The following is a 15,633-nucleotide window of genomic DNA, read 5'->3' on the forward strand; positions in this document are numbered from 1 at the left end:
TTGTAGTAATGACCTTTAGGGTAAAAACTTCTCTCTCAAATGCTATAAGCCTTGCATGTACTCTCAAGTATTGTGATCTCTGCTATGAACTCATCAGGCGTGTCCTTGCAGCACATGCATTTCAACAAATCCTCACTTTTACTGTCCATGTTCATCTCTGGTAAATATCTTTGGTAAAACATTTTGCAGTCGGCACATTCCTCAGCCATGGCATTCGTGACTACCTTCTACTTTACAATGCTATATTCTCATATTTTGCCAGCACTATAGATACTTCAAGTTTATTAAGCTCTGTTATTCCAGGAATCCTGACTTGACCCATGTAGTACGGTTTGATTTTATCTGCATGTCCTTTATCTCATCTTGTGACTACTAACTCAGTTCCCTGAAGACCAATGTTTTGTCTTACCCATTGATGTGACTCCTAGCAGTATGCAGAGTCTAGCACCTATCATTTATAATACTTATTTTCCTAACAGCCTACAGTGAGCCCACACTCATGCATTCAGTTCATTTAATCCTTGAAATTAGGTTGTAAAAAGGTATTATCATCCTCACTTTAACAAAAATAAATTTTCATCAAGCTCATTTCATTGCTCTCCTCCTCTGCCTCTACCACCCATCCCAGTCCTTCTCTCCCTCTCCATCTCTCTCTTCCTCTCCTTCCTCTCTCTCTCTCTCTCTCTCTCTCTCTCTCTCTCTCTCTCTCTCTCTCTCTCTCTCTCTCTTTCTTTCTCCTTCAAGAGCAGGTCTCAAGTATCCTATACTGCCTGAACCTCTCTATGCATCTAAGAATGGCCTCAAACTTCCCATCTTCCTGCTTCCATCTCCTGAGTTCTGGCGTACAGTTATGTGTTGCTCCCCTGCTGTATGGGCTGCTAGGCATGAACCCAGGACCTCAGAAGACCTGAGCAAGCACTCTACCAAGTGAGCTTCATCCTCAGCCACAAAGCCATTCTTAAGGGTGGGTACAGCCATGTAACACACTAATGTCTTAGGATACTGTGTTTAATAAGACTTTCACACCCATACAGACTCACTTTTGGCAAACTCTTCAAGGTAAAAATAGTATCAGTATCTTCCACAATTAGAAAAATAAAAGTAGGGGTTGGAGAAAAGGCTGTTTAACTGTGAATGCTGGTGTTCCAAAGGACCAGAGTTCAATTCCCAACACCAATGTCAGGGGGCTCCCAACCAGGTGCCTGTAACTCCAGGACTCTAGGGGTTGCACTCCCACCTTCAGAGAGGCACAGAAATATAATTAATGCATACACCTTAACACAGGTGCTGGAATATGATTAAAAATATATTTTTTAATCCTAAAAAAGTTGTAACTAGAAAATGTATGCTGAAAAATGAACTGTGGGTGTATCGAAGAGGAAGCAGACATTTTACACGGGGGAGCTGAGCGGCTGGTGGGGAAGAGGAAGTAGTGGGAGGGGCAGAGGACTATTGCACATACTGAAAGGTTGACCTCAAGAAGGAAAGGGCAGCTTGCAAAGCCTGTTTCAACAAGGGAGGAGGGTGGGAGAGAGGAAAAGAGAACTTTCCTATGTTAAGAGTGGGGGAACTCCTGATGGGACTTGATGTGCTGGGGTGGGTTGCTTGGGGAAGCTCCCCTTTTCTGAGGAGTAGGGGGAGGTGGGATAAGGGGAAAAGGGAGAGAGAGGGTGCTATGATGGGGATGTAAAGTAAATAAATAAATGCATTTTTTTAAGAGTGAGGGAACTGTTGCTACTTTGCTAAAGCCCTGCATGGATCTGTTTGTCCTGCCCTTACACACCAAGGCAACAGGGGTTCGTCTCTTTTCTTCACATGACACACTTGAATGATTTTCCTCCCTTGTCTCTGCTTCGGAGAGGGCAGCCGAAAAGCAACTGGCCTCCCTTCCTAACCAGAGAAGAGGGAAAGGTTAGCAGCAGTGTAGAGTGCATTTGTTTTTCCTGTTCCAACCCCAGCACGTGGCAGATGGGCTGGCTAGCAAGGTGTTAGCTAGTGTGTTACTCTAGGGAGCATAGCCTTCTCTCCCTCCATGGCAGGTGGGTGGGGCTTTCTGCCCTCTAGTCACCAAGCACCTGCTTTCCTCAGAATGGACAGTAGCCTGCACCTTGCTCCTTAGCCAATCAGGAGTGCAGGCCCTTAGCAACCCTCACAGAGAAAACAAGGCTTAGCGGAGCTCCTATGCTCAGACTCCAGGAAGCCAGCAGCCAGAAAGGGAGCTGACAGTAAACCAGCAGTAAAGAGCTTGACATCAGAAGAGTAACCGCAAGATTGGAAACCATGAGTAACATTAAAATTTATTATACCAGCGTGTCAGGCTCTAGGGAAGTGAGTGTGAAGGGCCTCGGCGGGAGGGAGGTAACGGGGCGGGGGATTAGAGTAAAAACACCAAAGTTGGGGACTTCAACATTTTCCTACGATTATTATACCCTTTCTGTCTTTTTAAGTATTATTTTACATTACTTAATTTTACCATGTTGGACAAAAGTGAGAGATACAAGGACGTACCAAAATGGTGGTTAACTCTGGTCTTCATGTTATGCTCTAAGAATTGACTGGTTTTGGAAGTTTCTGGTATCTTTTTTTTTTATTAATTTATTCTTGTTACATCTCAATGGCTATCCCATCCCTTGTCTCCTCCCATTCTTCCCTCCCTCCCTTTTTCCCCTTACTCCCCTCCCCTATGACTGTTCCTGAGGGGGATTTTCTCCCCCTGTATATGTTCATAGGGTAGCAAGTCTTTTCTTGGTATCCTGCTATCCTTCTTGAACACAACTTCCTTAAGGAGTCCAGTAATTTAGCCAATATTTGAAGTATACAAGAAATAGTGAGCTCCATTTAGAGTGAGAGAGAAAAAAAAACTGACAGTAAGTATATGACGAAAGTCAAAGAAGACCAAGTAACCAATAAAAGGACCAATTGTTTGTCTAATAAGTTGGTATATTTGTATAGGTCACATGTTTCTTACAAGAAACAAAGTTTAGATGAATTATTTTCAGTAATGTTTAGGAAGTAGAGCCCAATAGAAACATAATGAGAGCTACCTACATAATTTAAAAGTCATTTAAAAGAGAAATTTTAGTACATTTATTCAACACATAGTATTCAAAATGTCATTGCAAAATGTAATCATCATGAATGTTGGTATGTTACATATTCTTTTATCATATTGTCTTCAAAATCCAGCTTGTATTGTGCGCATGTAAAAACTGAAGGAATATATTTTCAATTTTTAAAATTGTTTTTGTTTTTATTTTGTTCACTTTACATCCCAATTGTAGTTCCCTCCATCATCTCCTTCCAGTCCCTCCCTCCCTTCCTCATTCCACCCTCCCCCTCTCTCCTTGAGTCCTCAGAAAGGGAAACCCTCTTCCCCTAACATCTGCCCCCAGCCTATCAAGTCTCATTTGGACAGCCTGCATCCTCTTCCTCTGTGGCCTGGTAAGGCCTTCTGACTAGGGGGAAGTAATCAATGAGTGGGCACTAGTGTCCATGTCAGAGGTAGCCCCTACTCCATGTTATTATGGAACTCAAAAGGAGACCATGCTGCCTATCTACTACATTTGAACAGAGAGTCTAGGTCCTTGCCATGCATGGTCCTTGGTTGGTGCAGCACCCCCCACTTCAGCCCAGATTTGTTGGCTCCATTGGTCTCCTTGTGGAGCTCCTGACCCCTCCAGGTCCTTCTATTCCCCAACTCTTCCATAAGACCCCCTGAGCTCCACCTGAAGTAGGGCTATTGCCCTATCCCAACCCACTCCCTGTTTTCAGAGGATCTCTGTTGGGTAGGCTCCTTCCTGTTCCTTCTCTTTAACCACTTCCATTGTCTATTCTACTTGCCCTTATGAATGAGAAGTAAGCATCCTCCCTAGGGCCATCTTTGTTACTTAACTTCTTTATGTCCATGTATTATAGTGTAATTATCCTGTACTATGTGGTTAATATCCACTTATGAATGAGTATATACCATGCGTGTCTTTCAGGGTCTGGGTTACCTCACTCAGAATGATCATTTCTAGTTCCATCCATTTGCCTGCAAATTTCAAGATTGCTTTGTTTTTAATAGCTGAGTAGTATTCCTTAGTGTAAATGTACAAGTTTCATTATCCATTCTTCGACTGAGGGACATTTAGGTTGTTTCCAGATTCTGGCTATTACAAATAAAGCTGCTACCTTTAAATTTTTCACTTTTATGAAAACCAATAAGTGGCTGGCCAGCATTCATTACATCCTTGTTGCATACCATACATTATATCTGAAGAGAGAAATGAGATTTGATCTCAGCCTGTGAAAAGGAGATTGCTTCTGTTAAGCCTGGTCAAGGAGATTAGTGTTTTTGCACAAAAATAAGCAGTTTTAAAGAAAGTAAATTACAGGATATTTTGCTAGCTTAAAAAAATGTGACTTACATGCTATTGGGTATAACAGTCTGTAAAATGGAACAATTTCAAGTAAGAACCACAAAGAATGAAACACACTAAACTGTTGATCTATGACACTCAAACTATTGCACAATCATCATCTAGCAGGGTTACTACAAGGGATTATTTCTGGTACTACTCTCAGCATTTCTAACACTGTACATCTGAAGCGGAAGTGATGCTGATGCCACCAGTCTGTGAATCATGCACAGAATATCACTGCTCTACGCAACTGTTCTCTTAATTGGTTGGTCTGGAAACGTTTAGAAAAATGCTATAAAAAGATGACTCATGTCTCATGCAACGTAATTTGCAATTTCAAATACTTAATGAGAAAAGTAAAAATGCTGAATTTTGTAAATTTTAGAGATTTCTCTGCTATCCTTTAGATACAGAAAAACATTTTTGAAGTATAGCTGAGTTACACCTTCTGAACATCAAAAAAAAAAAAGCTTATTGACATGCATTTTTTACAGAAATTCCACATCAATAAGCTGGAGTTGAGGTTGTCAAATTGTTTTCACATTCTAGTATTAGCAGTATTTGACAAAAATTACTCAAGATTATCGCATGAGAACAAAGAAACTCCAACTTTACCTAACATTTACATTGTAGTTATTCAATTTTCACTTATAAAGTTTAAAAAAAGCTGTTACAATTGTACTTTAGCAGTTGTGTGTTTCAGAAGAAAGGTAAATATCAGAAATAGTTCTGTTAGTATAAGATACTAATTTGGCAATTCAAGCACACAGTACAAATTAACCATTTTATCCATTCACTATTTTTAGATCTTAATTTTATCAGGTTTTTATTTTTTCATTCTATTTTCTGATTTAATTTCTGATTATTGGTTTTCCCTCCTCTATATATAGATATATACATACATAGGTTGCTTGTTTTTCAAAGCAGTCTTACTATGTGGTTCAAGATGGCCTAAAAATTGTTCACTATGAACATTATTTTTATTTTTTACTACATATTGATTGTACTAACATATATTATATTATGTATATAGATTGCTACGCCCCTTTTTAAAAATCTATAGCCCTGTTCAATTTCACATTGTGCATATACATATATATATACACATACATAACAAATATGGCCTATAAATTATATAATATATATATATAAATACACACACACACACACACACACACACACACACACATGCATGATCTAACAACAAAATTTCCCAGTTGTTTTTGTACCCAAGCTTACCATCAACAATGGCTGTTTCTCTTTCATAACATAAAGAATAGGTAAGACAAAACATAAAAGTATTAGGACAAGTTGATCAATAACTTACTATCTCTTTTTTTTTCTATCTAGGTGAAACAAAGACAAGACGAAGTAATGAGAATTTTAGACTCTTACAAAGTTAAATATGAGTTAATAGATATTGCTGTCAGCTCCGAAGTACTAGAAGAAATGCGGACTAAGGCTGCCTCTCCTAAGGCTGCTCCACCTCAGATATTCAATGGCCAAGAATATTGTGGCGTAAGAATGAATGCTCTTTTTAATTTTTTACATTTCATAACTTAAAATCATATATGCAGGTAAAAGTCATTGTGAGGTATGAAATTCATGTTTACTCATCTACCTAATGATGTAATTGTGTTTCTAACAAGACAACTGGAATTTAATCCTATAAAGATTGTCAGTTTTGGTGAGGGATAATTAGGTATATTTTAATAATTCATTATAATATTCAATAACTGGTATTCTGGGGGAATTATTAATCTTCCTTAGCTAACAGAAGTTTTCAAAAGTCTGGACAAAATAAATGGCAGATAACACTTGAATTTAATTAATAATTAAGAATGGTCAGAACTGATTAGCTATACTTTTATTTTTAGGACTTTGTAACTTTCCATGATGCCAAGGAGAACAAGGAAATTCTGAAGTTCCTCAAGATGGAGTAAATGAACAGTTATGACAAATGATAGTTCCACCATTCATTACTAACTGTAACATAACTGTTCCATTAAAGTAACCACCAAAACTACTGGCTCCTTTTGTTTCAGAGTTTCAAGTCTAATGACTTAGTTCTACTCCCAGGACTTACATAGTAAAAGGTGAGAATTGATTTCCACAAGTTGTCTCCTAACTTCAACTTGTCCACCTTAGCATATACTGCAGAATGTGTATTTTCTACTCTCTTTGTCTGTTTAACTCTCTCTCTCACTATCACACCAGCATGTACGCACGGGCACACACACACACACACATGCACACACAGACACAGACACACACACATACAATGCAAAATTTTAATCTTATGGTAATACTGATACATACAAACAGGGCAGCTAACAAAATCAGCATCTGACCAAGATAAAAATTTTAAAATGAAGTATAGAAGGAACATAATGAAGGCCATTTATAACAAGCCCACACACAGTTAACAGCATGCTGGATAGGAAAAGCTGAAGTCTTTCTTTCTAAGACCCAAACGAGGCAAAGATAGATGCCTGCTCTCATCACTTTTACTCAGCATAGTGCTAGATGTCTAACAACAAAAACCACTTTAGTGAAAGAAATGAAGGACATCTAAATTGGAAAACAAGTCAATTTGTAAAGCAGATAAATAAAATTATATAAAATTATATAAACTCAAAAATTTCAGCAAAAACTACTGTGATGATTAGTTTTTCTCAGTTAGACACAAATCTATAAAGGAAACTCAATTCAGGAACTGCCTCCATTAGACTGGTCCATAACAAGTCTGTGGTGAATTTTCTTGATTAATGATTGATGTAGCAGGACCCAGCTCACTGTACAGTGCACTGTAGGTTGGTCTTGGCTGTGAAAGAAAGGTAGCTGAGCAATTTCTTGCCTCTAGGTTCCTGCCTTGGCTTTCCTTATACATTGGATATGTCTGTAAGTTAAAATAAAATCTTTCTCTCTCTCCATTTCTTTTGTTCAGTGTTTTACAAAAACAACAAGGATGCAAACTGTGTCATAAGTCAAGCACAGAAACACAAAATACCCATATATAGCATTCATAAACATTGACCTTGTAGAACAACCCCAAACTCAAGGCCTGGCACTAATTGTGCAATCTGTGTTCCAACACTATCGGGTGAGTCTCACAGACTCCTGGCCATCTATGGCCACCCTCAAACACCAGGTTTAGTCACTCACCTATCCAGCCCTGTGAATTCCCAGATCCTTATTCACCTGTCCCATCCCCAACCTCCAGGCCTAGCCAGTTCCAGTCTTTGTGCTGGCATAGCCTGGTGAGTGCTCAGGATTCTAGCTCATCCATGCCATCCTCATACTCTTAGGCATAGCCCTAGTATATCAGCTGGTGTACCATCCCAGACAGATCTAGCCACTTATCCCATTCACATACTTTCTTGGTTACCACAGAATTGGCATCACCTCCAGCCTTCTAACCAAAATTAACATGGAGTATCTAAAGGATAACTAACAACTCTTCATATTTGATCTGAAACTAACCATGTTTGAGCAAACAACAAAAGTTAAAAACTTCGACTAGAAACTCATATCACATCAGATGTACAACCAATGAATGAAGTCCAAATGCCCAAGTCACATCATAACAACACAAATACAAAAGGCTGAGATAGTATATCCCCTTCCCCAAAGTCACCAGCTCTATATTCTCTGATGAGAATTACCCAAATGAAAATGAGAAATGTTCTCCACTGAGAATCACCTTAATAAAGCCAAGGGCACATAATTTAAAAGAACAATAATAAATGTCATCATGGAAGTCAAAGAAATTAAAGAAGACAGAAGCAGCTCAATGGACTTAAAGATAGTAAGAATCAATCAAGTTAAGGACAAGAAAATAGAAAGATATTGCCAAATGAAATGACAGAGGAAATTCATTATTTAAAGACAATTCAAGAATGAGGGAGAAATACTATTAAAAAATACTCTGAAGCTTAAAAGATGATGAGATGAAAAACTGTGACTCACTTAGAAATGTCAAAAGAAAACTAGAAAAGATAAAGTAGAAAATAGAATATCAAGACTTTAAGATAATGTAGAGAAATTAAACAAGCAAAAACTATAAAAAATATTTTAAGCATAATAAATATACTGAAGCATGTAATTTGCCTTTAGAATTTACAGGAGGTTAGTTATGCAATTGTCTAAAGTCTTTGCCAAGAGCCATTCTGTTAAAGAAATTCAGTAGGCATGTGATCTTTCTGGAAAGGATCTGGTATTTTGAAAGGTCTATACCATGATTTACCCCAGAATTCCTTCCAACCTCTGATAACCCTGTCAATTGTGCACTGATGCATCTCTCTAAATTCTGGCATCGGTGTGAATCATCACTTTCTGGGTATTGACCAGCTCTGATGAGCAAACTTCTCACGGGATCTTACTGAAGATGTACTGCTATTCAGTTGAATTAATCCCTAATTATGGAATTCCAAACTTTATTCAAACAATTTTAAAAGTTAAATTGTTTTATATCTACTAAAACATTTTTAGAAAGTTTATGGCTGAAAAAATTACCTTTGTGGAACTCCAGATGTCTCACTAGGGGACAGACTTGAAGCAGATTTGTGGCCTCAGATAAGTCTTCACTCCAGATGGCACCACAAATCCTGGTATACGCCATACATATAGGCAAGTTGGTTTAAACTTCCCATAGACCCAAAATATAATGGGGCTACCTAGAAATATCTAAATTAAGTACAAATCTTAATGTTCAAATATACAAACTGTTCTGTTATAATTCCTCATGCCTTTTCACTTTATGGCATATATGCTGTCATTTAAAAGTCACTACTTCTTAGAATGGGAGACAGATAAAAGTATTGTCCTGAATTCAGTATAAACTAAAAGATAGCTGGAAAATGTGTAGCCATGTCAGTCTTATTTGAAAAGGCATATATTCTTGTAACTTTTAGACCCTATTAACCTTTGGGCCTTGTCAACATTTGTCACTCTGAACTCACTATGAATTTAATTTTAAAACATGTAACCTGTTGTATTTGAGAATTCATCTGATTATGTAAGTAATTGCATTTTTTGAGTATGAAGTAATTCCCTTCTCTCAGAAGTGTAAATATGGTGACCAACAATAAACGGGACTGAATTTAAGATGCTTACCTCATCCACATTTCTCTGTCTCTCTGTCTCTCTCTCTCTCTCTCCCTCTTACACACACACACACACACACACACGCACACACACACACACACACACACACATATTTAAATTTTAAATCTTAGATAACTAAAAATTAAAAGTTAACATATTTAGAATATAGTTAGGGAATATACTGGTTTACTAAACTGATGGTTGTAGATCTTCTTCCAAAAACAATGATTTTACTAGCCCTGGGCAACTGTAAAAGTTTCCAATACTAATAATGATTTTCCTTTTGTTAAATGGGTCAAAGATACAATTAAAGAGTTGTTGATTATATGCATGCATGTAATAAAACTTAATAGAAAAAGAGGCAACGAACTTGAAAGAGAGAAAGAAGAGAAACATGGAAAAGTTTCAAAGTATTATAATCTCAGAAAATAAATATTTTTTCAAAAGATACAATGACTCAAAAAAAGCTAGCACCACTGGAACTAAAACTACAGAACCAGAGACTGGAAAGGAGGAAAGAATGGGGAGATCTTGACTAATTGCTATAACATATAGTTTGGCAGAAGTAATAAGTCATGGTGTGTTACTACACAGTGCAATGTCTTCTGATGGATATTGTACTTAAATTATTTTTCAAATATTTGCCATAAAGAAATGATTTAGTACATATGTTTGTCCTGATTTAACCATATACATATATACACACACATATATGTGAATACATGCATGCTTTGTGGGTTACTGTATTCACAAGCACATACACACATAATTTAAAAATAAACATAAAAACCCTATAAGTAGTTCCATATGACTCAGCTATACCATTCCTCAGCATACAAAGACCTTAAGTCAATACAGCTCAGAGAGATTGTGTTATCTGTGTTTACTGCAGCACTGCTCATAATACCTGACACTGAATAATTCAGATATCCATCAACAGATAAATGCATGTAGAAAAAATATATATGAAGTTCTAGTCCAGTAAATAATGAAACTATGTCATCTTTAGGAATATGGGTACAGTTAAAGATGTCCACACTGGGCAAAATAAGTCAGAGTCAGAAAGGCAAATATTATATTTTCTTTCATCTAGAAACCCTGTATTTTCTGTAGATACAAATTATTTAGGGGATATGCATCATGAAAGTAAAAAAGTAGAAGCAAAACTAGAAGAAGGAAGGAACTATTGGGAAGAGGAAGAGGGGAAAGGGGAAGGGTAGAAGAAAGCAAGTATGATCATATACTTATAGAAACCCTTTACAATGAACAATGAACATATTCCAATAAAAATAAATGAGAAGACTAGACCTGGTGGAGCACACCTGTAGATCTAGCACTTTGGGATGCAGAGGCAGGTGGATCGCTGTGAGTTTGAGATCAGCCTAGTCTACAAAGCAAGTCCAAGGACAGTCAGAACTATTACACAGAGAAACCCTGTGTCAATAAATAAATAAATAAATAAGAAAGTAAACAGTTACAAACCAAATCCATGTAGGGAAGATGTGTACATATATAAATGCATACATATGAATTGATGGATACACAGATTATATTCATTTAAATATATTTATGTTCATCACATATAAAATACACTCTTTATCGGAGACTATAACACAGTAAGTTTGGGTTTCTCAAATGAGTTTTAGAAAATAGTTCATATTTAAGACTTCTTTACATCCTTAGAGATTGTAGATGGGAGTAACTAACTGTATGTTTCAGATGTGACTTGCTCTGTTTTCCTTCAGTGATGAACATGTCACACTAAGCTTGAACTGAATTGTAAAACAGTTCTGAAAAATGGCAGTACTATATAGCAAACACCTCAGTTAAACCAAATTTACTGTAATAGAAATAAATGAATAGATCTGATGTATTTCAATAATCATACCCTAATTATATGACATTTCTCATATAGTAGCCCATGACTGAAATGATCCAGTATGAAGGATAATAGTTAAGTCAATAAGAAATAAATCAGTAACAAATATCTATTACATCACTTAGCTAGCTAGCTGGCTCTACCTACCTAACAACCTATCTAATTTAGCTATCTGGGTATCACTACAGTCAATTAGTTTAATTTGATGGTGTGATTCAAGCATCAATCTATCAGCCTTTATGTTAAAAGAAAGCAGGCATATCTGAGAGGAATAATGTTTAAAATACCAAATAGCAAGGTTTCAGAGATGCCTCAAAAGATGAATGCTTCCTGCATTTGCAAAGGACTTAAATTTGGTTCTCAGTAGCACATAATCTCCTGTAATTCCAGCTTCAGGAGATATGACATGCTTTTCTGGCTTCTTCTGACACTCCCACACATGTGGTACATTTACACACACAAACACATAACTGACGGCAAATGTTTAAAAACCTGCATACTGTGTGAAATTACCAGTTTCTTAGCTAAAAATTTTTGTTACTAAAAGTATCTCAGGAGCCACTCGTGGTGTTTTGAAACAAAACAAATTCCACTATGTGTCTTCAACACTAGCCTTACCCACCATATTTCTTGAAAAGTTTTTACACATATGTACAATAAATACCTACAGCAAGAAGAACCATGAAACAATCAGGAATAATATAAATGTTACATTCATAGTGTTTCGGCTATTTGTATTTGGCAAACTTGAAGAAAACATCTTTCCTATCTTGGTGAGTCTAAAAATTTGAATTTAAATCAATATCTATCATACCTCATCTTTATCAACTTTAAACATCTATCTAGACCTAAAAACATCTTAACCCCTAAACAACTAAGCTTAATTGTAAAACTAAACTATCTGGTCTTCAACTACATCAGAGACTTGAGAAGTAATAAAATTAATAATCAGAGTAGACAGGAAGTGCAGGCAAACAGCTTCCATAATGAGTAAATGACAGGGACAGTTTGATAACTGAACAGTCACCCAAAACTCTCTATAATGTTGGAGCATCATTTTCAGCCTTCTGGTCCAATATATCTGGCAGACATTATTTGTGAGGCAGGAACTATTGATGACTTGCTTAATATTAATGCAAAATAACTTTAATTTTCTTAAAATGTTTTAATGAGTCAGGTTTTTTAAAACCATTACTTAGTGATTACTTCAGAGTTAAGGATTTGGAGACAGAAATTCATTTTAAAAACAAGATTATACTTTGTAATAATTTCCCATTACTTCATAAAAAATTCTTTTAGGAATACCTGAAAAAAGTAAAATTGAACAAGAAAGCCCGGAAATAAAAATTGTGTAGCACTGTCATATGTATACATGAAGTATAGTGACAGTGAAATAAGATTAATTGTTCAGATATATATTCTAATACACAGTGTTACTTTACAATAGCCACGTAATGGAGCTGATCTATTCATCCATCAGTGAATAAACAGATAAAGTGTTGTAGACATGAGGATAAGTCGTAGAGGCTTTGCTTGACAAAGTTCCAGAGATCTCCAACTGTCCAACATGATCTCTAGCCATCTACAACAGCTGATGAAGCTTTGCTTGACAAAGTTCCAAAGATCTCCAGCTACCCCTAAATATTATGTATGGTCCAGGTGTAATGTTGTTTAGAAATCCACTATTTCTCCTAAAACTGATTTTTCTCTTTATTTCTCAGCCCTAAGGAAAAATCATACAGGGAAAAAATTTTTCCCACAGAGAATGCCGAAAGAGGGCATCTGGCCAAACACTTGAGACAATATTATAGGTTTTTGCTCTGACTACGAGCACCTAAGAAGAAACTGCATATAAGAAAGTTAAAACTGTTTTTTAATAAAAAAAATGAATAGAAAATAAAAAAGAAAGAAAGAAAGTTAAGACCTGGACATAACAGTACCTGGCTAGATACTGTTACCTGTAGAAATGTTTCCTTAGACTCTGCTTTGAGAGCAATAGAAGATGGGCTTGGAATGTCATGTTTGTAGGTATTTTACAATAGAGGATCCCTTGGCCTAGACTTGGATAGGCCACCTGTTGGTCTGGGACTGGAAGTGGGTCACGTTTTTTTCTTTATTAGAGATCATTTAGCTCAAGCTGTGCTGTTATGACAATCTTGTAAACACATTGGTTTTTGGCCTGGGAAATTTATGATTAAACTTTCCTGAGTATTGTTTAAGAAGTAATGATCAGGTGATGCTGACCATTGCTTGAAAATTGGTTGATTTTTGTTGCATACTTTGTTGTAGGTTACAAACCTTTTTGTATTTCCTTGTTACTCTGTTGATATTTTATTACCCTAGTGACTGTAAAAGAAAAAAAATCATGATGTATTCTGTAATGAAAAAAATTGAACTTCATTTCAATAAAATACTGGGGTTGGCCCAATGAAAAAAGGAGGGCAAAACAAGTAACAGACAGCAAGAGTGATAAAAAGATGGGTAACAGCAAACAAGAAGATCGTTAGTTAGATAGAAAGAGAGCAAGAAAGTAAGTGAGCATGGAGCAAGGAGCAAGGAGTCAGACAGACAGCAAGCAAAACAGAGACAAATAGAGAGCCAGAAGAAAAGTTCTCCTGGGCTTTAAGACCTTCATGGAGGGCAAAACAAGTAACAGACAGCAAGAGTGATAAAAAGATGGGTAACAGCAAACAAGAAGATCGTTAGTTAGATAGAAAGAGAGCAAGAAAGTAAGTGAGCATGGAGCAAGGAGCAAGGAGTCAGACAGACAGCAAGCAAAACAGAGACAAATAGAGAGCCAGAAGAAAAGTTCTCCTGGGCTTTAAGACCTTCAGCTTGTACCACATATGCCTGAGTCACTGAGTATTTCTTTTTCCTCCGTTCCTCAGCCTCTCCTCAACAACTGGTTCCTCTAGCCAGTTGTTCCCCAATGGTTGGTTTCCCTTAGGCAGCTGTTCACTGCCTGCTCAATTCTCCCTACCGACGATCCACCTCTCTTCTCTCCTCTTCGCCATTCCTGGAGCTGGTCTTGGGGAGCGGCAATAAAGAAAATATGTTCTGTATGCAAAATAAAATACTACCAGTTCAAAAAAAAATACTACCAGTTCTTAAAAAGAAGGAAATCTGTCATTTTCACTAGTACAGATGAACACAGAGGTCTTTATCCTAAGGGAAATAGGACAGATACAGGAAAACATGTACTGCATGTTTTCATTTATAAGTGTGATCTAAAACAATCAAACTCAGAAGTATAAAAGAATTGCTGCTACCAGAGGTTAGGAAGTGGTGGTGTAGGGCATGGGAAAAATATTGTAAGAAAAGCAAAGTTACGGTTTACCAGATGAATAAATATTTAAGGTGATAGGTATAATTTTATATTGATTCAGTCATTCCACACTATACAATATTCAATCTCTTGAACACCATAATGACACACATGCTATATAATTATACAACTTGTAGTAAATAACTCTAAAATAACCTTAAAATATATACTTATTGTTATCTCAATTTCAACATAAGTCAGGAAATTTCTATAGTGATGAAAAGGTCTTTTTTTGGCAAATGGTGCTTGGACAACTGAAAATCCACATGCAGAATTACTTTGAGTCCCTACCCTCTAGCATACACAAAAAGTAATTTTAAAATATAGTACACATCTATGTGCACAAAGCACAACTATAAAAGTATTCAACTTAAGTATAGGAATACTATCATGATGAGCTTGGTTTTAGATTGACCCCCTTAATTATGATAGCAAAAGTAAAAAGAAAAGATCAACATAGGTGAATTGATTTTGTCAAAATAAAAAACTTGAACTTCAAATACCTACTTTCAAGAAAATTAAAATATAGCAAATGGAATGGAAAATAATATTTCATATCATGTCTAAAATAATAGAAAAGTAATCCTATTATAAAAGGAATTAATATAATCCAAGAATAAGAGCATTAAAACTAAACAGAGGACTGGAAAAGATATTTTTTGAAAAAAGATACACAAGTAGCCATAACTACATAAAAAAACATTTTTAGCCACCAAGGAAATGTAAATCACAACTCTAATGCACCTATAATGGCTATAATAAAAAAGATAAGAATAACCGTTTCCTCAGCATTAGAGAATTTATCACATTCATACACTGCTAGTGGGGATGTAAAAAGTGGAGCCAATTTGAAAACATTTGATACTCAAATTGTTAAACAAAACTACCACATGAACCAAACAGTGCACATACATACATAA

General features: G+C 36.3%; 1 protein-coding gene across 1 annotated transcript; it reads left to right on the forward strand.

Annotated features, from left to right (window-relative positions):
* The first annotated feature begins 2,185 nt into the window (after nt 1-2,185).
* Nucleotides 2,186-6,418, forward strand: LOC311602111 (SH3 domain-binding glutamic acid-rich-like protein 3). The gene is made up of 3 exons (XM_084789786.1): nt 2,186-2,328; nt 5,754-5,921; nt 6,281-6,418. Exons 1-3 carry the CDS (start codon nt 2,281-2,283, stop codon nt 6,344-6,346), a joined length of 282 nt encoding a protein of 93 aa, XP_084645912.1. The 5' UTR covers nt 2,186-2,280; the 3' UTR covers nt 6,347-6,418.
* Nucleotides 6,419-15,633: the final 9,215 nt, after the last annotated feature.

Source organism: Acomys minous (genome assembly GCF_964271855.1).
Source record: "Acomys minous genome assembly, chromosome: 7".
Taxonomy (NCBI): Eukaryota; Metazoa; Chordata; class Mammalia; order Rodentia; family Muridae; genus Acomys; species Acomys minous.

Coding starts and splice junctions, on each gene's coding strand:
- LOC311602111 (XM_084789786.1), top strand. CDS start 2,281: ATGAGTAACATTAAAATTTATTATACCAGCGTGTCAGGCTCTAGGGAA. Junction 2,329..5,753: donor GCGTGTCAGGCTCTAGGGAA/GTGAGTGTGAAG, acceptor TTTTCTATCTAG/GTGAAACAAAGACAAGACGA. Junction 5,922..6,280: donor ATGGCCAAGAATATTGTGGC/GTAAGAATGAAT, acceptor TTTTATTTTTAG/GACTTTGTAACTTTCCATGA.